Source organism: Rhinolophus hipposideros (genome assembly GCF_964194185.1).
Source record: "Rhinolophus hipposideros genome assembly, chromosome: X".
Taxonomy (NCBI): domain Eukaryota; kingdom Metazoa; phylum Chordata; class Mammalia; order Chiroptera; family Rhinolophidae; genus Rhinolophus; species Rhinolophus hipposideros.
This window is the reverse complement of record NC_138046.1, coordinates 81,982,198-82,005,216: the sequence shown is the minus strand read 5'-3', so window position 1 is coordinate 82,005,216 and position 23,019 is coordinate 81,982,198. Positions and strand designations below refer to the sequence as shown.

General features: G+C 36.5%; 1 protein-coding gene across 11 annotated transcripts in view; it reads left to right on the top strand.

The window, feature by feature from the left end:
- VSIG4 (V-set and immunoglobulin domain containing 4) overlaps positions 1–23,019 on the top strand; it is a 68,066-nt gene that overhangs the window by 17,970 nt on the left and 27,077 nt on the right. For 2 of the 11 annotated variants that reach the window (XM_081042409.1, XM_081042412.1), the window contains exon 4: positions 5,730–5,807. The exons of 8 other annotated variants lie outside the window; for them this stretch is intronic. In XM_081042409.1, coding sequence (XP_080898535.1) covers positions 5,730–5,807 — 78 coding nt within the window. Of the gene's footprint in view, positions 1–5,729; positions 5,808–20,910; positions 21,059–23,019 lie in introns of all 11 variants that reach the window. One more of the 11 variants, XM_081042406.1, reaches the window with a different exon arrangement.

Here is a 23,019-nt window from a genome sequence, read left to right as displayed (position 1 = left end):
TCCACAGTTCTCAAAACAGCAAATATTCTGTTCTTTTGATCTGACACTGCTACTGTTCCACTTCTAGCACCGGGCAGGTGGGGACAGGGTGAGCTCTGGGAGGGCTAGTCTCAGTGCCTAAGTCTTCCATTCTCTGTTCTGCAGTGAGGGCTTAAACCACTGTTCCTTCTTCCGTCAGTCTTTTCTCCAAGGTCTCTGCTGTGAGCGTTGGGTTCAGCCCCGTTATACGCTGCCCCCTCAGCTCTGTGGGCCATCATAGGAGGCCTAGCCGTCTGAGTTCTTCCCTCTCCCGCAGCTGTGGTAGTTCTAGGATGCAGCAAGCTCGGAACACTGAGCTAGGTCTGCGTCCTGCGCCCACGTGGCTCCTTGTCCGCACTTCTCCCTTCCCTCTTCCCTTGCTCGCGGGATTCTCCCACATTTAGGTGAATTCAGTAGTGGGCCTCTTTGCCTTGCCTGTTTGCTGTGAAAGGAGGCCTTTGTGCAGTTATTGTTGTTTGATTCGTTGTAAATTCCATGGGAGCTTTACAGAGGCTCACCTCATGCTGCCATTTGATGATGCCTCCTTTTTTTTTTTAATTACTATCTCTGTCTGGTTTTGGAATCAAAGTAATGCTGACCTTGCAAACTGAGCTTGTGAGCCCTCCTTCCTCTTGAATTTTTTGCAATAGTTTGAGAAGTATAGGTGTTCATTCTTCTTTGAATGTTTGGTAAAAATTCACCTGTGAAGCCATCTGTTCCAGGATTTTTGTTTGTTGGAGTTTTTTTTTATTACTCTTTCAAATTCATTAGTAGTAATTGGTCTGTTCAGATTTTCTGTTTTTTCTTGATTCAGTCTGGAAATATCGTGTGTTTCTAGGAATTTATCCATTTCTTCCAGATTGTCCAATTTGTTGGCATATAAATGTTCATGGTGTTTTCTTATAATACTTTGTATTTCTTTGGTGTCAATTGTCATTTCTGTTTCATATCTGATTTTATTTATTTGGGTTCTCTTCCTTTTTCCTTGATAAGTCTGGTTAAATGTTTGTCAATTTTGTTTACTTTTCAAAAGACCAGCTTCTGATTTAATTGATCTTTTGTATTTTATTTTTTAGACTCTATTTTGTTTATTTCTGATCTGATCTTTATTATTTGTGCCCTACAGGCTTTGTTTTTGCTCTTTTTCTAGTTCCTTTAGGTATAAGATTAGATTGTTTATTTGAGATTTTTCTTGTTTCTTGATGTTGACCTTCATTGGAATGAATTTCCCTCATAGAATTGCCTTCTCTTTGCCCCATAGATTTTGAGTCATTGTGTTTTCATTTTAATATGTCTCAAGGTATATTTTGAGCTCTTCCTTTATCTCCTTGTTAACCCATTCATTGTTTAGTAGCATGTAATTTAGCTTGTATGTGTTTCTGTTTTTTTTCATTTTTTTTTCTTGTAATTGATTTCTGATTTCATACCATTGTGGTCAGAGAAGATGCCTCACATGGTTTCATCATCTTAAATTTATTTCTACAATCTTAGCAATTTTCAAATTTTAAAAAAAATTATAGAGACTTGTTTTGTGGCCTAACGTGGTCTGCACTGGAAAAATGTTCCATGTGCATTTAAAAAGGATGTATATTTGGCTGCTTTGGAGGTGAAATATTCTAAAAATATCAATTAAATCAATCTGGTCAAATGTGTCATTTAAGACCTCTGTTTCCTTGTTGATTTCCTGTCTGGAAGATCTATCTATTGTTGTCAATGGGGTGTTCAAGTTGCCTAGTAAGACTGTATTGCTCAGCAAGAGAAAGAAATAAAAGGCATGAAGAAGTTATGGGAATAACTGGGAATGAAGAAGTTAAATTGTCACTCTTTGCAAATGACTTGATGTTATATACATAAAATCCTAAAGACTCCATCAAAAAGCTATTAGAAACAATCAACAAATAAAGTTGCTAGCTACAAAATCAATGAACAAAAGTTCATTGCATTCCTATATAGTAACAATGAAATCTCAGAAAAAGAAATAAGAAAAACAATTTGTTTTGCAATTGCAGCAAGAAGAATAAAATACCTAGGAATAAACTTAACCAAGGATGTGAAAGACCTATATGCTGAAAACTATAAGACATTTTTAAAAGAAAGGCAAAGACATTCCATGCTCATGGGTTGGAAGATTCAACATAGTTAAAATGCCCATATTACCCAAAGCAATATACAGATTTAATGCGATCCCTATCAAAATCCCAATGACATTTTTAAAAGAAATAGAACAAAAAAACATCTGATTTGTTTGGAACCACAAAAGACCCCGAATAGCCAAAGCAATCTTAAGAAAAAAAACCAATACTGGAGGTATCGCACTCCCTGAATTTAGCTTGTACTACCTGGCAACAAAAATCAAAACAGTATGGTATTGGTAGATAAACAGACACATACCAATGGAATACAATTGAGAACCCAGAAATAAAACCACATAAACATGGACAGATAATTTTTGACAAAGAAGCAAAAAACAATGGAGAAAAGACAGCCTCTTCAATAAATGCTGCTGGCAGAATTGGAAAGCCACGTGCAAAAGAATGAAACTGGACTGCTATCTGTCACCATGTACCAAAATTAATTCAAAATGGATGAAATACTTAAGCATAAGGTATGAAAAAATAAACTGCATAGAAGAAAATATAGGTACTAAACTTATGGACCTTGGGTTCAAAGAGCACATCATGAATTTGACTCCAAAGGCAATGGAAGTAAAAGCTAAAATAAACGAATAGGACTATATGAAACTTAAAAGCTTCTGCACAGCAAAAGAAACCATCAACAAAATAAAGAGGCAACCACTGAATGGGAGAAGATTTTTGCAAACAGTGCCTCCGATAAGGGGCTAATATCCAAAATATACAAGGAACACATGAAGCTCTACAAAAAAACAAACAACCATTTGAAAAGTGAGCAGAGGACCTGAAGAGACATTTTTGCAGAAGAGACACAAATGGCAAATATATATAAGAAAAAATGCTCAACATCACTAATCATCAGAGAAATGCAAATAAAAATCACAATGAGATATCACCTCACCCCAGTCAAAATGGCTATCATCTACAAGACAAATAGTAACAAGTGTTGGAGAGGCTGTGGAGAAAAATGAACCCTCATACACTGTTGGCGGCAATGCAGACTGGTGCAGCCATTCTGGAAGGCAGTGTGGAGGTTCCTCAAAAAATTAAAAATAGAATTACCATATGACCCAGTAATCCCTCTCCTGGGTATCTACCCCAAAAATTTTCTAAACATTTATACATAAAGACACATGTGCTCCAATGTTCATTGCAGCTTTGTTTACGGTGGCCAAGACATGGAAACAACCAAAATGTCCTTTGATAGATGAATGGATAAAGAAGTTTGGTATATATACAAAATGGAATACTATTCGGCAGTAAGAAAAGATGATATAGGAACATTTGTGACAACATAGATGGATCTTGAGAGTATGATCCTAAGCGAAATAAGTCAGACAGAAAAAGCAGAGAACCATATGATTTCATTGATATGTGGTATATAAACCAAAAACAACAAGAGAACAAGTTAAATGAATGAGAAACAAAAGCTCATAGACACACACAATAGTTTAGTGGTTACCAGAGGATAAGGGGAGTGTGGGGTGGGAGATGAGGGTAAGGGGGATCAAATATATGATGATGGAAGGAGAACTGACTCTGGGCGGTGAACACACAAGGGGATTTATAGGTGATGTAGCACAGAATTGTACACCTGAAATCTATGTAATTTTACTAACAATTGTCACCCCAATAAATTTTTAAAAAATGCAATTCAGTGGTTTAGATGGTTATGCAACTATCATTATCTTAATCCAGAACATTTTAATCATCCCCAAAGAAAACCCTGTACCAACTAGGCAGTTACTCCCACTTCCCACTCCACCAGCCTCTAGAAATTTGTCTCTATGAATTTAGTTATTCTGTGTACTTCATATAAATTGAACCATAAAATAGGTGTGGATTTGTGTGTCTGGTTTCTTTCATTTAACATAATGCTTTCAAAGTTCCTTGCTATAGCATGTATCAGTACTTCATTATTTTTATTGCTAGATAATATTCCATTGCATGGGTATAACACATGTTATTATCCATTCACCAGTTGATGCGCATTAGGTTTGTTTCTTATTTTTGGCTATTATGAATAATGCTGCTATGAGCACTCATGTAAAAGTTTTTATGTATTCATACTTTTTTCAATTTCCCTAGATATATGACTAATAGTGAAATTGCTAGGTCATATCGTCACTCTATGTTTAACTTTTTGAGTAGCAGCCAAACTCTTTTCCAAAGTGGCTGCACTATTTTGCATTCCCACCAGCAATGTATGTGTGTTGCTATTTCTTCACATTCTCACCAACTTATTATTTCCTATTTTATTTTCTAAATTATAGCACACTTAGTGAGTGTGAAGTGATATCTTATTGTGGCAATGATTTACATGTCCCTAATGATGAAAAATGTTCAGTATCTTTTCATGTGCTTATTGGCCGTATGTATACCTTCTTTGGAGAACTGCTCATTCAAATACTTGACCTATTTGTAAATTTTGTTACTTGCTTTTTTATTGTTGAGATTTTAGAGTTCTTTATATATTCTGAATAGTAGGTTCTTTTCAGATATATTATTCACAAATATTTTCTCCCATTCTACAGGTTTCCTTTCACTTTCTCCATAGTGTCCTTTGATACACAAACGTTTTTAATTTTGGTGAAGTCCAACTAATCAATATTTTCTTTTGATGTTTGTGTTTTTGGTGTCATGTATAAGACTATATTACCAAACTCAAGGCAATGAAGATTTACTACTATGTTTTATTTTAAGAGTTTTATAGTTTTAGCTCTTATGTTTAGGTCTTTAATCCATTTTGAGTTAAATTTTGTATATGGAATGAAGTAGGTACCCAGTTTCATTCTTTTGTATCAGCATCATTAGTTGAAGAAACTGTGCTTTCCCACTGAATGATCTTGGTAATCTTGTCAGATATCAATGACCAAAGATACAGTCACATACCTCATAATGACATTTTGGTCAATAATAAATTGAATGCTTATATGATGGTGGTCCTATAAGATTGTAATGGAGCTGAAAAATCTCTATAGCCTAGTGATGTCATAGCAGAGCACATTATTTACATTTCTGGTGATGCTGCTGCAAGCAACCTACTGCACCACCAGTTGTACAAAAGTATAGCACATACAATTATGTACAATATGTTATACTATATAATGATAATGAATGACTATGTTACTGGTCTATGTATATAGTATACTATACTTTTTATCATTCTTTTAGAGTGTATTCTTTCAACTTACATAAAAAAGTTTGCTGTAAAATAGATGCCGTGTTATGCTGGCAGCAGCTTCATACATTTTGTGTTTACTGCATCTCTTGACCACATCATTTTCTCTTATGTTTGATTTGATCATGTACTGTTTGGTTCATCATGATCCCTAACATACAAAATCCACTGCTTTTATAGATGATGTAATACAGAATTGTACACCTGAAATCTATGTAATTTTACTAACAATTGTCACCCTAATAAATTTAAAAAAATCCACTGCTAATATTGCTGGTAAGAGTAAGAGGTCACATTGAGTGAATGACCTGAAAATAAAATTAAAATTCATTAAGGACTACGAAGCTGGAAAATCAATGTAATTGCTCACCAGTCAGGCATGTCCCATTGCACCATAGGTACGATCTTGAAGAACAAGAACAAAGTGATGGAAGTTGTAAAAGGCTTTGAAATTGGACATCAACAGCAAAAAGAAAGTAGGAAAAACCACAAATGTAGAGAGATTAAACAACATGCTTTTAAAGAATGACTCGTCAAAGAAGAAATAAGAGGAAAGATCAATAGATACACAGAAACAAATGACAATGAAAATACATCTTACCAAATTTTTGGGATGCAGTGAAAGCAGTTTTAAGTTTTAAGCAGTTTTATATCTTTACAGGCCTATCTCAGGAAAGAAGAAAAATCCCCAATAAATAACCTCACGTTACATTTTAAAGAAATAGAAAAAGAAGCACAAATGAAACCCAAAATAAGCAGAAGAAGGAAATAATAAAAATCAGAGTAGAACTAAATGAAACAGAGAACAAAAAGACAATAGAAAAAATGAATGCAACAAAGAACTGGTTCTTTGAAAAGATTAATAAAATTGATAAACCCTTGGCTGGACTCACTAAGTTAAAAAGAGAAAAGACACAACTATACAAAATCAGAAATGAAAGAAGGGAAGTTACTAAGGAGGCTGTAGAAATAAAAAGGGTCATCCAAGAATATATGGAGGATTATATGCCACCAAATTGAATAACCTAAAAGAAATGGACAAGTTCCCAGAAACATATAGCTGTCTTAGGCTGAATCATGAAGAACTGGAAAATCTAAATAGACCAATCACCAGTAAGGAAACTGAGTCAGTCATCCAAAACCTTCCCAAAAGCAAAGGTCCAGGACCACATGGCTTCACTAGTGAATTCTACCAAACATTCAAAGAGGATCTAATACTAGTCCTACTCAAACTCTTCCAAAAAAATTGAAGAAGAGAGAGTACTCTCTAAATCATTTTATGAGGCCAAAGTTACCCTGATACCAAAACCTGGTAACTACAGACCAAATCTCTGATTAATAAAGATGCAAAAAGCATAAACAAAATTCAAGCAAATAGATGCAACAATGTATTAAAAAGATTATACATCATGACCAAGTGGGGTTTGTCCCAAGGACACAAGGGTGATTCAACACATGCAAATCGATCAATGAGATATAACACATAAACAAAATAATGGACAAAAATCATATGATTATATCAATAGACACAGAAAAAGTGTTCGACAAGATAGAACATCCATTTATGATTAAAACGTTTTAAAAAATGGGTATAGAAAGAAAATACCTAAATATAATAAAGGCTATATACGACAAATCCTCAGCAAATATCATAATTAATGTGAAAACCTGAAGCCCTTTGCTCTATGTTCAGGAATACGACAGGACTGTCCCCTATCACTTCTGCTTTTCAACATAGGCTTGGAAGTGTTAGGCAGAGAAATCAGGCAAGAGAAACAAATAAAAGGCATGCAAATTGGGAATGAAGAAGTTAAATTGTTACTTTTTACAGATGACACGATACTTTACATAGAAAATCCTAAAGACTCCACCAAAAAGCTATTAGAAACCATAAATGAATACAGTAAAGTTGCCAGCTACAAATTCAATGTACAAAAGTCCATTGCATTCCTGTACACTAATAGAATCTCAGAAAAAGAAATTATAAAAATACTTTTGCAATTGCAACAAAAAGAATAAAATACTTAGGAATAAACTTAACCAAAGATGTGAAAGACTTATATACTGAAAACTAAAAGACATTTTTAAAAGAAATTGAAGAAGACACCAAGAAATGGAAAGACATTCCGTGTTCATGGATTGGAAGAATCAACATAGTTAAAATGGCCATATTACCCAAAGCAATATGCAGATTTAATGCAATCCCCATCAAAATTTCAATAGCGTTTTTTAAAGAAATAGAATAAAAAATCATCAGATTTGTATGGAACAACAAAAGATCCTGAACAACCAAAGCAATACTAAAAAAAAGAATAATGCTGAAGGTATCACACTCCCGAACTTCAACTTGTACTACAGGGCAACAATAAGCAAAACAGTATGGTATTGGCAGAAAAACAGACACACAGTCCAATGAAATAAAATTGAGAACCAACAAATAAACCCACTTAAATATGGACAGATAATTTTTGACAAAGAAGCCAAAAACTTACAATGGAGAAAAGGCAGCCTCTTCAATAAATGGTGCTGGGAGAATTGGAAAGCTATGTGCAAAAGAATGAAAATAGACTGCTATCTGTCACCATGAATCAAAATTAACTCAAAATGGATCAAAGACCTAAACATAAGACCTGAAACAATATAATACATAGAAGAAAACATAGGTACTAAATGTATGGACCTTGGTTGGGTTCAAAGAGCATTTTATGAATTTGACTCCAAAGGCAAGGGAAGTAAAAGCTAAAATAAATGAATGGGACTATATCAAACTAAAAAGCTTCTGCACAGCAAAAATAAACCATTGATAACATAAAGAGACAACCAACAAATGGGAGAACGTTTTTGCAAACAAAACCTCTAATAAGGGGCTAATATCCAAAATATATAAGGAATTCACACAACTCAACAACAACACCAAAAAAATCCAATGAAAAAATGGGCAGAGGGCGTGAATAGACATTTCTCCAAAGAAGATATACAAATGGCAAATAGACATATGAAAAAAATGTTCAACATCACTAAGCATCAGAGAAATGAAAATAAAAACCACAATGTGATATCACCTCACCCCAGTCAGAATGGCTATCATCAACAAGACAAATACTAACAGGTGTTGGAGAGGCTGTGGAGAAAAAGAAACCCTCATACACTGTTGGTGGGAATGCAGACTGGTGCAGCCGCTATGGAAGGCAGTGTGGAAGTTCCTCAAAAAATTAAGAATAAAATTACCGTATGACTCAGCAATCCCTCTCCTGGGTATCTACCCCAAAAATCTGAAAACGTTTATCTGTAAAGATATATGTGCTCCGGTGTTCATTGCAGCTTTATTTACGGTGGCTAATACATGGAAACAACCAAAGTGTCCTTTGATAGATGATTAGATAAAGAAGTTGTGATATATATGTATGATGGAACACTATCCTGCCGTAAGAAAAGATGAAATAGTGCCATTAGCAACAACATGCATGGATCTTGAGATTGTTATGCTAAGCAAAATAAGTCAGACAGAAAAAGTCGAGAACTATATGATTTCACTGATATGTGATATACAAAACTGAAAACAACAAAAGAATAGGACAAGCAATTGAAGAAACAAAAACTCATAGACAGAGACAACAGTTTTGTAGTTATTAGAGGGTAAGAGGGGAGGGGGCTTGTAGATGAGGGTAAAGAGGATCCAATATATGTTGATGGAAAGAGAACTGACTGGGTGCTGAACACACATTGTGATATATAGATGATGTATTACAGAATTTCACACCTGAGATCTATGTAACTTTACTAACAGTTGTCACCCCAATAAACTTTAATTAAAAAACACACAAAGTGATGGAAGATGTTAAAGGATCTACTTCATTGAACGCAATGAAACTAAAAAAAATTTGAGAAGGGCCTATATCAGACATGGAGAAAATTCTAATCACCTGGATTGAAAACCAGACACAGAAGCATATTCTTTTTGGCACCATGATGATCACAACCAAAGTAAAATATGTGTTTGAGATGTTGAAAAAAAAAAAAAAAGGCTGGACCCAACTGTGATCTTGAATTCACTGCTCTGGGTTGTTTGAAAGATTCAAGAATCTTTATTCATTACCTAACTTGAAAGTGAGTGGTGACTCTGCGAGTGTTGATGTGAAGGCAGGTGAAGAATTTTTGAAAACTCTACATAAGTCACTTATGGAGGAAAACTACTTGCCTGAGCAAATATGAAATGTGGTTGAAACCTCTCTGTTCTGGTGAATAGCCATGACAACTGTGTGAATCATTGGCTTGTTTCTGATCTTACAAGAAAAGCTTCAGTCTTTTATCATTAAGTATGATGTTGATTATGGGTTTATTGTAGATGCCCTTTATCAGGTTGAGAAAGTTTCCTCTTTTCAGTTTGTTGAGTGTTTTTATTTTTTATTGATTTTAATTAAATTTATTAGGGTGACAATGGTTAGAAAAATTACATAGGTTTATGAAAGGGTATTGTCAAGTGCATTTTCTGTGTCTATTGAGATGATCATGTACTTTTTTTTGTCTTTATTCTACCGATAAAATTTATGACATTGACTCATTGTCATATGTTGAGCCAATCTTGCACACTTGCGATAAGCCCCACTTGGTCATGGTGCATAATCCTTTTAATATGCTACTGGAGTTGGTGTATTAAGGAATTTTTGTTTGTTAAGGAATTTTGCACCTATATTTATAAGGGATATTGGTTCTTGGTATTCTCTTTTTTTTTGATGTCTTTATCTGATTGTGTATTAGAGTAATCGTGGTCTCATATACTGAATTGGGAAGTGTTAACTCACCTATTTTTGAAATAATTAGTGAAGAATTTGCATTATTTTTTTTTCTTTAAACTTTGGCATAATTTACCAGTGAAGCCACCTGGGCCTAGCATTTACATTGTGAAAAATTGTTTGATTAGCAATCCAAGATTTTTAAATTGTCAAAGGCCTGCCTATTCAGGTTTTCTATTCTTAAGTCAGTTTGAGTAGTTTATAAATTTCTAGGAACTTGTCATTTAAATCTTAGCTAATTTGTTGCCTTATGGTTGTTCATAGTATTCCCTTAGAACTCTTTTTATTTCTACAAATTTAGTAGGAATGTCCCCTCTTTGATTAAAGATTTTCTCCATTTGATTGTCTTGTTCCTTTGTTGTTTTCAGTTTTACATTCCACATAACAGTGAAATCATATGGAACTCAACTTTACCTGTCTGACTTATTTTGCTTAGCATTATAATCTCAAGATCCATCCATATTGTTGCAAATGGAACTATTTCAGCTTTTTCTTTTAATTAAAATTTATTGGAATGACAACTGTTAGTAAAGTTACATATATTTCAGACATACAGTTCTGTATTACATCATCTATAAATCCCATTGTGTGTTCACCACCCAGAGTCAGTTCTTCTTCCATCACCATATATTTGATCCCCTTTACCCTCATTTACCACGTCCCTCCCCCCTTACCCTTTGGTAACCACTAAACTATTGTCTGTGTCTATGAGTTTTTATTTCTCATTTCTTTGTCTTCTTCTTTTGTTGTTTTTGGTTTATATACCACATATCAGTGAAATCATATGGTTCTCTGCTTTTTCTGTCTGACTTATTTCGCTTAGCATTATACTCTCAAGATCCATCCATGTTGTCACAAATGGTCCTATTTCATCTTTTCTTACCTCGGAATAGTATTCCATTATCTATATATACCACAACTTCTTTATCCATTCATCTATCGAAAGACATTTTGGTTATGTCCATGTCTTGGCCACTGTAAATAAAGCTGCAATGAACATTGGTGGACACTTCTTTTTATGGATAAATGTTTTCAGATTTTTTGAGTAGATCCCCAGGAGAGGGATTGCTGTGTCATACGGTAATTCTATTCGTAATTTTTTGAGGAACCTCCACACTGCCTTCCATAGTGGCTGCACCAGTCTCCATTCCCACCAATAGTGCATGAGGGTCCCTTTTTCTCCAAAGCCTCTCCAACACTTGTTACTATTTGTCTTGTTGATGATAGCCATTCCAACTGGGGTGAGGTGATATCTCATTGTGGTTTTTATTTGCATTTCTCTGATGATTAGAGATGCTGAGTGTTTTTCATATGTCTATTTGCCATTTGTATGTCCTCTTTTGGAGAAATGTCTCTTCAGGTCCTCTGCCCATTTTTCAGTTGGGTTGTTTGTTTTTTTGTATTCTTGGATTATCCTTTGTATTTCCGTGGCATCCATTATGACTTCCCCTTTTTCATTTCTGATTTTGTTTATTAGTCTCTTCTCTCTTTTTATCTCAGTGAGTCTAGGCAAGGGTTTGTCAATTTTGTTAATCTTTTCGAATAACCAGCTCTTTGTCACATTAATTTTTTCTGTTGTCTTTTTGTTCTCTATTTCATTTAGTTCTGCTCTGATTTTTATTATTTCCTTTCTTCTGCTGACCTTGGGTTTCATTTTTTCTTCTTTTTCTAGTTCTTTAAGGGTAACGTAAGGTTATTTATTTGGGATTTTTCTTGTTTCTTGAGATAGGCCTGTAATGATAAAAAGTTCCTTCTTAAAACTGCTTTTGCGGCATCCCAAAAATTTTGGAAGGTTGTATTTTCATTCTCATTTGTTTCTATGTATCTTTTGATCTCTCCTCTAATTTCTTCTTTGACTCGGTCGTTCTTTACAAGTATGTTGTTTAATCTCCATGTATTTGTGTTTTTTCCTGCTTTCTTTTTGCAGTTGATATCCAATTACAAACCCTTCTGATCAGAGAATATACTTGGTATGATTTCAATCTTCTTAAATTTGTTGAGGCTAGTTTTATGTCCCAATATATGCTCTATCCTTCAGAATGTTCCATGTACACTAAAAAAAAAAATGTGTAATCTGATGTTTTAGGATGAAGTGCTCTATAAATGTCAATTATGTTTATTTCATCTAATGTGTCATTTAGGACTGTTATTTCGCTATTTATTTTCTGTTTGGATGATCTATCCATAGCTGTCAATGATGTATTTAGGTCCCCTAGTATAATTGTGTTTTGGTCAATTTCTCCCTTTAGTTCTGTGAGTAGTTGCTTGATATATTTCGATGCTCCCTGACTGGGGGCATAAATATTGATCAATGTTATATCTTCTTGTTGTGTAATCCCCTTACCATTATGAAATGTCCATCTTTGAATCTTGTTACCTTTTCACCTTGAAGTCCATTTCATGTGATATCAATATTACTACCCCTGAATTTCTCTGGATACCATTTGCTGGGAGTATCAATTTCCACACTCTCACTTTGAGTCTGTGCTTGTACTTGTAGCTGAGATGTGTCTCTTGGAGACAGCATATGGTTGGGTTTAGTTTTTTGATCCAATCTGCTACTCTGTGCCTTTTTATTGGTGAGTTCAGTCCATTTATATTTAGGGTGATTATTGATATGTGAGGATTTCCTGAAATTCTATCTTTAGTTTTCTGGTAAGACTGCGTCTCCATTGCTTCTTTACTTTTTTGTTGTCCATAATTTCTGTATGGTGGTATTCTATGCTATTTCCCTCTGTTTCTTTTTTTATTACAGTATATATTTCAGTTCTGGATTATTTTGAGCAGTTACCATTATTTTTATGTAAAAGAAAGTTTGATATTTAGAGTATTCCATTGGCTTCAGCATGCTTACTTTCTCCACTCCCATATTCAGATTCAGGCTTTACTCTCCCACTTTTTATGTTTTGGTTGCCACAAACTGTCATTCTTGATGATGGTCAAATAGCCTCCTTTAGTATTTCCTGTGGAGCAGGTCGTGTATTAGAAAATTCCCTCAACTTCTGTATGTCTGGAAAGGTCTTTACTCCTCCTTCATATGTAAAGTATATCTTTGCTGGGCATATTATTTTTGGCCCATAATTTTCTCTTCCAATAGTTTGAATGTTTGGTCCCACTCCCTCCTGGCTTGTAGAGTTTCTGCTGAAAAATCTGATGATAATCTAATGGGCTTTCCTTTGTAGGTTACCATCTTCTTTTCCCTGGCTGCCTTGAGAATTCTTTCCTTATTTTTGATTTTAGACAGTTTCAATACAATGTGCCTTGGAGAAGGCCTGTTGGGATTGAGGTAATTAGGTGTTCTATTTGCTTCTTGGATTCGAGGATCCAGTTCTGTCCACAAGTTTGGGAAGTTCTCATAGACTCTTTGTTTGAATATACTCTCTGTTCCTTCTCACTTTCTTCTCCTTCTCGTGTGCCCATTAGTCTTATATTGCTCTTTCTGATGGAGTCAGAAAGTTCTTGTAGAGTTCTTTCATTTCTTTTAAGTCTCAAGTCTCTTCTTCCACCCGTGTCATTTCCAGATTTCTATCTTCATTGTCACTGATTCTTTCCTCCATCTGGTCACCTCTACTACCTAAGCTGGCTATTGCATTCTTCATTTCTTCTAGTGAGTTCTTTTTTCTTAATGTTTTATGAAATTATATATATATATATATATATATATATATATATATATATAGTTTGTTTCTCATGTTTCCAATTTTGTTTCTTTTTTATTATGAGTTTCAGGTGCACAAGGCAAAGTAATACTTACACGTTTATCATTTATATCCCTCACACTGTGTGGACCCCCCTCCCCACATCCACTATGCCTCCAACATCACACCGAGCCATTACATTTCCGCTGTCTCTATTCCTAATGCTGTACTTGGCTTCTTGTAAGTATATACATACATATATATACATACATATATATATACATATATATAAAATAATACTTGGCATTCATTATTGTTCAGCTTCAGTTGTAGAGTGAAGTGATCAGTTATCTATATCATCCTTGAGGTGGTCTCCAAAATGGGACAAGTGTCCATTGGTTACCCTACAAAATCTTTACAACATTATTGATTACATTCCCGAAACTAATATTCAAATCCCCGTGGCCATCTTGTGGTTACCGACTGTTTCCTAATCCCCTCACATTCCCCCTTATCCCCACCCGCTCCGCCCATCTAGCAACCCTCAGTTTTTCCTGTTTGTCTCCAAAACTGTTTCTGATTCGTTCATTCACTTATTTTTTTCTTTAAATTCCACATATAAGTGAGAACATATGGTATTAGTCATTGTCTAACTTATTTCACTTTACATAATGTTCTCTAGGTCCATCCATGTTGTTGCAAGTGGTAAGATTTCTTTCTTCTTTATGGCTGCGTAAAACTCCATTGTATAAATGTACCACAGTTTCTTAATCCAGTCATCTACCAATGGGCATTTCGGTTGTTTCCATGTCTTGGCTATTGTGTATAGTGCTACAAGAAACACAGGAGTGCATAAAGATTTTTGAATTAGAGTTTTGGATTTCTCCTGTTAGACACCTAGGAATGGAATTGCTGGATCATAAGGTAGTTTTATTTTCAGATTTTTGAGATACCTCCATATTGTTTTTCATAGTGGCTACACCAATCTGCAATTCCACCAACAGTGCACAAGCATTTTCTTTTCTCCACATCTGCGCCAGCACTTGTTGTTTACTGATTTATTAATGATAACCATTTTGACTGGGGTGAGGTGGTATCTCATTGTGGTTTTTATTTGCATTTCTCTGATGGTTAGTGAGGTTGAGCATTTCTTCATGTGTCTGTTTGCCATCTGTATGTCCTTTTCAGAAAAATGTCTCTTCGTGTTTCTGCCCATTATTTAATTGGGTTGTATGTTTTTTTGGAGTTGAGTTGAATGAGTTTTTTATAGATTTGTGATATTAGCCCCTTATCAGATATATCATTGGCAAATATCTTTTCGCATTCAGTAGGATCCCTCTTTGTTTTATCAATGGTTTCCTTGGCTGTGAAAAAACTTTTTAGCTTGACGTAATCCCACATGTTTATTTTTTCTCTTACTTCCCTCACGCGAGGGTATACATCAGTAAAAATATTACTCCGGGGAATATTTGTGAAATTTCTTCCTATATTTTCTTCTATGAATTTCATGGTTTCAGATCTTACATTTAAGTCTTTAAGCCATTTTGAATTTATTTTTGTATATGGAGTAAGGAGGTGGTCCAGCTTCATTTTTTTGCATGTCTCTGTCCGGGTTTCCGAACACCATTTAATGAATAGACTGTCTTTACCCCATCGTACATTCTTGCTTCCATTGTTGTAGATTAAATGGCCATAGAGGCATGGATTTATTTCTGGATTCTCTATTCTGTTCCATTGATCTATGTGTCTATTTTTATGGCATTACCATGCTGTTTTGATTACTGTAGCCTTGAAGTATAATTTGATGTCAGGTATTGTTATGCCTCCCACTTTGTTCTTATTTCTCAAGATTCCTGAGGCTATCCGGGGTCTTTTATGGTCCCATATAAATTTCAGGATTATATGTTCTATTTATGTGAAAAACGTTGTTGGTAGTTTGATAGGAATTGCATTGAATATGTATATTGTCTTAGGCAGTATGGACACTTTAACTGTATTAATTCTTCCCATCCATGAACATGGTATGTGTTTCCATCTATTTATATCTTCTTTCATTTCTTTCTTCAGTGTCTTATAATTTTCTTAGTACAGATCTTTTACTTCTTTGGTTAAATTTATTCCCAGGTATTTTACAGTCTTTGGAGCAATTGTAAATGGGATTTTTTTTAATTCCTCCTTTTGATGTTTTATTATTGGTATATACAAATACAACTGATTTCTGAATATTAATTTTGTATGCTGCTGCTTTAATAAATTCATCTATCAGATCTAATAGTTTCTTGGTGGAGTTTTTAGAGTTCTCTATATACAGTATCATATCATCTGCATATAATGATAATTTTACTTCTTCCTTACTGAGTTGGATGTCTTTTATTTCTTTTTCTTCTCTGATTGCTGTGGCTAGAACTTCCAGCACTATGTTGAATAGAAGTGGAGACAGTAGGCAACCTTGCCTTGTTCCTGATTTTAGGGGGAATGGTTTTAGCTTTTCCCCATTGAATATGATGTTAACTGTGGGTTTATCATATATAGCTGTTATTATGTTGAGATATGATCCCTCTATTCCCACTTTCTTAAGGGTTTTTATCATAAAAGGTTGCTGGATTTTATCAAATGCTTTTTCTGCATCTATTGATATGATCATGTGATTTTTATTTTCATTTTGTTAATGGGGTGTATCACATTAATTGATTTGTGGATGTTGAGCCACCCTTGCATACCAGGGACGAATCCCACTTGATCATGGTCTTTTTAATGTATTTTTAATGTACTTAATGTATAAAATATCATAATCTTTTTAATGTATTGCTGAATTCTGTTCCCTAATATTTTGTTGAGGATTTTTGAATCTATGTTCATTAGAGATATCGGCCTGTAGTTTTCTTTTTTGTAGTGTCTTTGTCTGATTACTGATTCAATTTCCCTGGTGGTAATTAGTCTATTCAGATTTTCTTTTTCTTCTTCAGGTAGCCTTGGAAGATTTTACGCCTCTAGAAAATTGTCGATTTCTTCCAGATTGTCAAATTTGTTGGCATATACTTGCTCATAGTAATTTCTTAAAATTTCTTGTATTTCTGCGGTGTCTGTTGTCACTTCTCCTCTTTCATTTCTGATTTTATTAATTTGGGTCCTCTCTCTCTTTTTTTTAATGAGTCTGGATAAAGGCTTGTCAATTTTGTTTATCTTCTCTAAGAACCAACTCTTGGATTCATTGATCTTTTGTATTGTTTTTTCTGGTTTCTATTTCATTTATTTATGCTCTGATCTTTATTATCTCCTTCCTTATGTCTCCCTTTGGGCTTGTTTTGCTGTTCTTTTTCCAGATTTCTTAAGTGTGAAGATAAAGTGTTGATTAGTGATGTTTCTTGTTTCTTTACGTAGGCCTGCAATGCTATGAATTTCTCTCTTAGGACTGCTTTTGAGTCATACCATAGATTTTGGGTCGTAGTGTTTTCATTTTCATTTGTCTCGGGATTTCTCTTGATTTCTTCCCTGATCTCCTGCTTGACCCATTCATTATTTAGTAATAAGTTATTCAGCCTCCATGAATTGGTGTGTCTTCCATTTTTTTTCCTGTAGTTCATTTCTCATTTAATAGCACTGTGGTCAGAGAAGAAAATTGGTATGATTTCCATTTTCTGAAATCTATCAAGACTTGTTTTGTGGCCTAAAATATGGTCTATCCTGGAAAATGGTCCATGTGTGCTTGAGAAAAATGTGTATTTTGCAGCATTGGGTTGACTTCCTCTGTAAATATTGATTAAATTCAAGTGGTCCAATGTATCATTTAAGGCTGTTTTTTCCATATTGATTTTCCTGTCTAGAATACCTGTCCCTTGTTGTCAGAGGTGTGTTGAAGTCCCCTACTATGATAGTGTTACTGTTGATCTCTGTCATTATGTCAGTCAGTACCTGTTTTATAGATTTAGGTGCTCCTATGTTGGGTACATAGATGTTTACTAGGGTTATGTCCTCTTGTCGGATCGATCCCTTTATTATTATATAGTACCCAACTTTATTTTCTAATATGTTGTTCATTTTAAAGTCTATTTTGTCAGATATAAGTATTGCAACTCCAGCTTTTTTCTCATTGCCATTTGCATGAAATATCTTACTTCAACTCTTCACTTTCAGCCTGTGTGTGTCTTTTGATCTGAGGTGACTCTCTTGTATACAGCATGTACAAGGGTCTTGCATTCTTATCCACTTAGCCACCCTATGATTGGAGCATTTAATGCATTTGCATTTAAAGTCATTATTGATAGATACATAGCTATTGCCATTTTTAAAATTTGTAGTTAGATTATTTTCATCTTTCTTCTGTTACAGAAGTCCTTTTAATATTTCTTGCAATGCTGGCTTGGTGGTAATAAATTCCTATAGCTTATTCTTTTCTGGGAAGCTCTTTATCTCTCCTTCAATTTTAAATGATAGCCTTGCTTGATAAAGCAATCTAGGTTGTAGGCCTTTGTTTTCTATCACTTTGAGTATCTCCTGCCACTCCCTCCTGGCCTGCAATGTTTCTGTAGAAAAGTCATTTGATAGTCTTATAGGAGTTCCCTTGTATGTAACTCGCTGTCTTTCTCTTGCTGCTTTGAGGATTCTCTCTTTGTCTTTAACCTTTGCCATTTTAACTGTTATGTGTCTTGGTGTGGACCTGTTTGGGTTTATCCTTGTTGGAACTCTCTGCACTTCCTGGGCTTGTATGTTGGTTTCCTTCATCGGCTTAGGGAAATTTTCAGACATCATTACTTCAAATATGTTCTCAATCTCTTGCTTCCTCTCTTCACCTTCTGGTATTCCTATGATGCGCATGTTGTTGCACTTGATGTTATCCCAGAGGTCTCTTAAACCATCTTCATTGTTCTTTAGTTTTTTCTTTCTGTTGTTCTGTTTGGGTGATCTCTGCTAACTTGTCTTCTAAGTTGCTGATTGTATCCTCTGCTTCATCTAACCTGCTGTTAATTCCTTCAAGTGTGTTCTTTATTTCAGTAATTGTGTCCTTTAGTTCTAACTGCTTGGTCATTATGATTTCTCTATCCTTTATGTCATCTCTAAGCTCCTTAAAGATTTTTATTACCAGTGTTCTGAACTGTGTCTATGATAGGGCAGTTTCCTCTGTTTCATTTGGTTCCATTTCTGGGGGTTTAATCTGTTCTTTTTTTTTTTTTCAATAACATATTTTTATTTAACTCAAGACATTCAAAGTCTTATTTCAATATTTAACCAATATAAAAATTATTATTGAGGTACTTTACAATTCCTTTTTTCTTTTTTTCTTTTTTTTTTAATTAATTTTATTGGGGTGACAATTGTTAGTAAATTTACATAGATTTCAGGTGTACAATTCTGTATTTCATCGTCTATAAATCCCATTGTGTGTTCACCACCCAGAGTCAGTTCTCCTTCCATCACCATATATTTGATCCCCTTTACCCTCATCACCCACCCCCCACCCCCTTACCCTCTGGTAACCACTAAATTATTGTCTGTGTCTATGAGTTTTTGTTTCTCATTTGTTTGTCTTGTTCTTTTTGGTTTATATACCACATATCAGTGAAATCATAGGGTTCTCTGCTTTTTCTGTCTGACTTATTTCACTTAGCATTATTCTCTCGAGATCCATCCATGTTGTCACAAATGCTCCTATATCATCTTTCCTTAATGCCGAATAGTATTCCATTGTGTATATGTACCACAACTTCTTTATCCATTCATCTATCGAAGGACATTTTGGTTGTTTCCATGTCTTAATCTGTTCTTTTATTTGGGACATGTTTCTTTGTTTCCCCATTCTGGCTGACTCTCTCTGTTTGCTTCGATATATTAGGTAGCTCCCCTAGGCTTCTTAGTTTTTGCTGGGGTATCTTATGTAGTATGTGACCTTTATTTTTGACTTGCACTTCTTCATTCTTCTCCTCTGCGTGTGCTCTAAAGGTGACTGTTGTGTTGTGTATATTGTCCTGTTAAAGAAGATCTTTAATTTCTTTTCGCTTGTGAGTAGATGGGGTTAACTACTAGGCTGACTATCTGTGAGACTTGGCTCTGTCCACCGCAGGGCATTCTTTTGCATGAGGGTTGACCACTTAAATGTGGTTTGGCCTCTATGGGCTGTTGTGCCTGTAGAGAATTCCCTCTGGGTGTGTGACTTGTAGGTCAAACCCAGTAGTACTCTGGTTTGGTCTGGAGTTGGCCTCTGGATATGTTGAATCTTGTGCCTCTTAAGCTGGGCCCTGATAGGGCAATTTCAGAACAAAGCAAATCACGAAGCACAACAACGACAACAACAACAAAGTAAAAATCAAGTACAGTCACATGTAAAAACAACCGATAACCCCCTCTCAACACAGGCAAAGATATCAAAGACATAAAGACAACACAAACCAAACCAAAACAAAACAAAACAAAAAGCAACACCAGTCTTGGCTTAAGCTCACCAAGTAATCTCCAGGTGTTCCTCTACTGTACCAGAGTCCCCTGTCTATTGTGCAGGCAGAGTTGGTCACCTGGTGCCCAGAGTGACTTTGGGAATGTAGATTTAGATAGGTGGGTCTGAGGGGTCTGGATGGTAGTTTTTACAAAGTCAGTGCAGTTTCTGCCCTTGCCTGCACATATGTGCACTGAGAGTAGCACCACCAGCCCTGTGTCCAGTACTCCTGAGTCTTAGGGCACTTCTTCTGTGTGTGTGTGTGTGTGTGTGTGTGTGTGTGTGTGTGTGGTGGGAGATTTCTGAGCTGCTGAAAGCCAGGAGCTGGGTCTGCCTGTTACTGCTGATCCCTGGGAGTGCCTCCACAGTTGCACTTGCCCCGCCCTAGGCAGGCCAGAAAGGGTGGGGTCTGGGGATGGAGGGGTCTTCTCTCTCCCAGCCCAGCTATCTCACACTCTTCCTGCAGGCCAGAAAAGGTGGTGGCTGGGGGTGGAGTAGTCTCTTCTTTCCTAGCCCAGCCAAAATCACACTCTTCCCAGCCTCTTCCCTGGGTCAGACCTGCCTGCCAGTCTTCCCAGAGTCTGAGCACTATAGCTCCTCTGTAATCTGACACTATTCCTCACTTCAGGGGCCAGTTTTAGTCTCTGGAAGGGCGGGGGTAGGAAAGGAAGAGCAGGGGGAGGGGCCCAGGTTTGGAGTTTGTGTTCTTTGTCCACCCTAGGGCCCACCTTACTGCCCCCTCGGCGGGAGAGATCAGCTGTTGGATGCATGGAAAGAGCCCACCTCCTGGCTTTTGTGTTCTCTGTTCCATCCTGGGATCCCCTGCATCTCTGCAGCTGTGGGTGCCAGATGCATTTCCACCGCCACAGGTGAGGACCGCATTTCCACATCCACAGATGGGGGCCGCGTGTCCACAGGTGAAAGTGCGGGCTGCTTCCCCACAGCAACATGTGCGGGTTGCGTCCCCACAACCGCACATGCGGGCCACGTCTCCACTCTGCTCCCTTTCCTATTCCCCTGCTCTCCCAATTTGCACACCTTCAAGTAATCCTTCCATGAGTCTCTTAGCTGTTCTGCGTGATGAGCAGAGAGTCCTTTGATGGGTTATATGTCCCATTTTTGATAAGATCCGGAGGAGAACTCAAAAAGTGTGCCCTGCTACCGCCATTCCTATGACGTTACTCCGTCTTCTAAGTGAGTTCTTAATCTCCAGAAATTCCATTTGGTTCTTTTTTAAATTTTCAATCTCTTTCGTAAAATGCTCATGTTGTTCTTTGATTGTGTTTCTGAGTTCCTTAAACTTCCTTTCTGTGTTTTCTTGCATCTCGTTGAGTTTTTTCAGAATTGCAATCTTGAATTCTCTGTCATTGAAGTCACATATTTCCATATCTTTAAGTTCATTTTCTGGAGACTTTTCACTTTCTTTCTGAGCTGTCTTGTTGCCTTGTTTATTCATGGCAATTACTGATTTATGATTTCTCTTCCTAAACGTCTACAGGAGTGGGTTCTGCAACAGGTTGATAGGAAGAGGTCTTTTTTTGTTTTCTAGTACTTGTTGGTAGAATGTTTTATTTTCTCTCCGACTGCAGCCTTTTTTTCTCTCTCCCCCTGTAGTGTTATGTTTTCTCTGCACTATTCCAGCTTCTCACACAATGGGGGCATTCCCTGGAAGGCTGGCTTCTCCTCTGTTAACAGTTCACCTGGGTCATAGGACGCCGTGTCCCTTTGGGGAATAGGAGAGCTTTTGAAGTTCCAAAGCTCTTCCTGCACCAGATTCAGAGCCCATATGTTTCAGCAGTTCTGTTTACTCCAGGGATCTGCCCAGATAGGTGGGGCCAGGGACGGGGTGAGTTGTAAGAGGTGGCCCAGAGCAATGGCAGCATCCACCACCACAGCCAGTCCTGCTTCCACAGCTCTCTCCCCTTAGATGTAACTAGTTGGGCTACGAATCTGTGTCTGTAGACCACAGTTCTCAGAACAGCAAATATTCTGTTCTTTTGTTCTGACACTGCTACTGTTCTGCTTCTAGCACTGGGCAGGTGGGGGCAGGGTGAGCTCTGTGTGGATAGGTAGGAGACGGCTAGTCTCAGTGCCTAAGGCTTCCGTTCTCCACTCGGCAGTGAGGGCTTAAACCACCGTTTTCAGCCTTCTTTCCTCAGTCTTTGCTCCGAGGTCTCTGCTGTGAGCTTTGGGTTCAGCCGTGTCATATGCTGTCACCTCAGCCCTGTGGGCCATAAACAGAGCCCTAGCAGTCCGAGTTCTACCCTCTCCCACAGCTGGGGTAGTTCCAGGATGCAGCGAGCTTGGAGCACTGAGCAATGTCTGTGTTCTGCGCCCACGGACAGCCCCGTCTCCCCACTTCTCCTTTCCCGCCTCCCCTGCTCGCATAATTTGCCAACCTTTAGGTGAATTCAGTAGTGAGCCTCTTTGTCTCGTCTCCCTGCTGTACAGGGAGTCCTTTGTGGAGTTATAGTTGTTCAATTTGCTTTAAATTCTAGGGGAGATGTCCAGAGGCTCACCTCACGCTGCCATTTTGATGGTGTCACTTGTAATTTCTCTTTCATTTCTGATTTTGTTTATTTCCTTAGTGAAAGTAGCCAAAGTTTGTTAATTTTATTAATCTCTTCAAAACTACCTCTTTCTTGCATTGATTTTTTTCTATTGTATTTTGTTTTATTTAATTCTGCTCTAATTATTGCTATTTTCTTTCTTCTGCTTTTTGCTTTGTTCTTTTTGTAATTATTTAAGGTGAAATGTTGGGTGTTTATTTGAGATCTTTCTTGTGTTTTGAGGTAAGACTCTAATGCTATGAACTTCCCTCTTATTACTA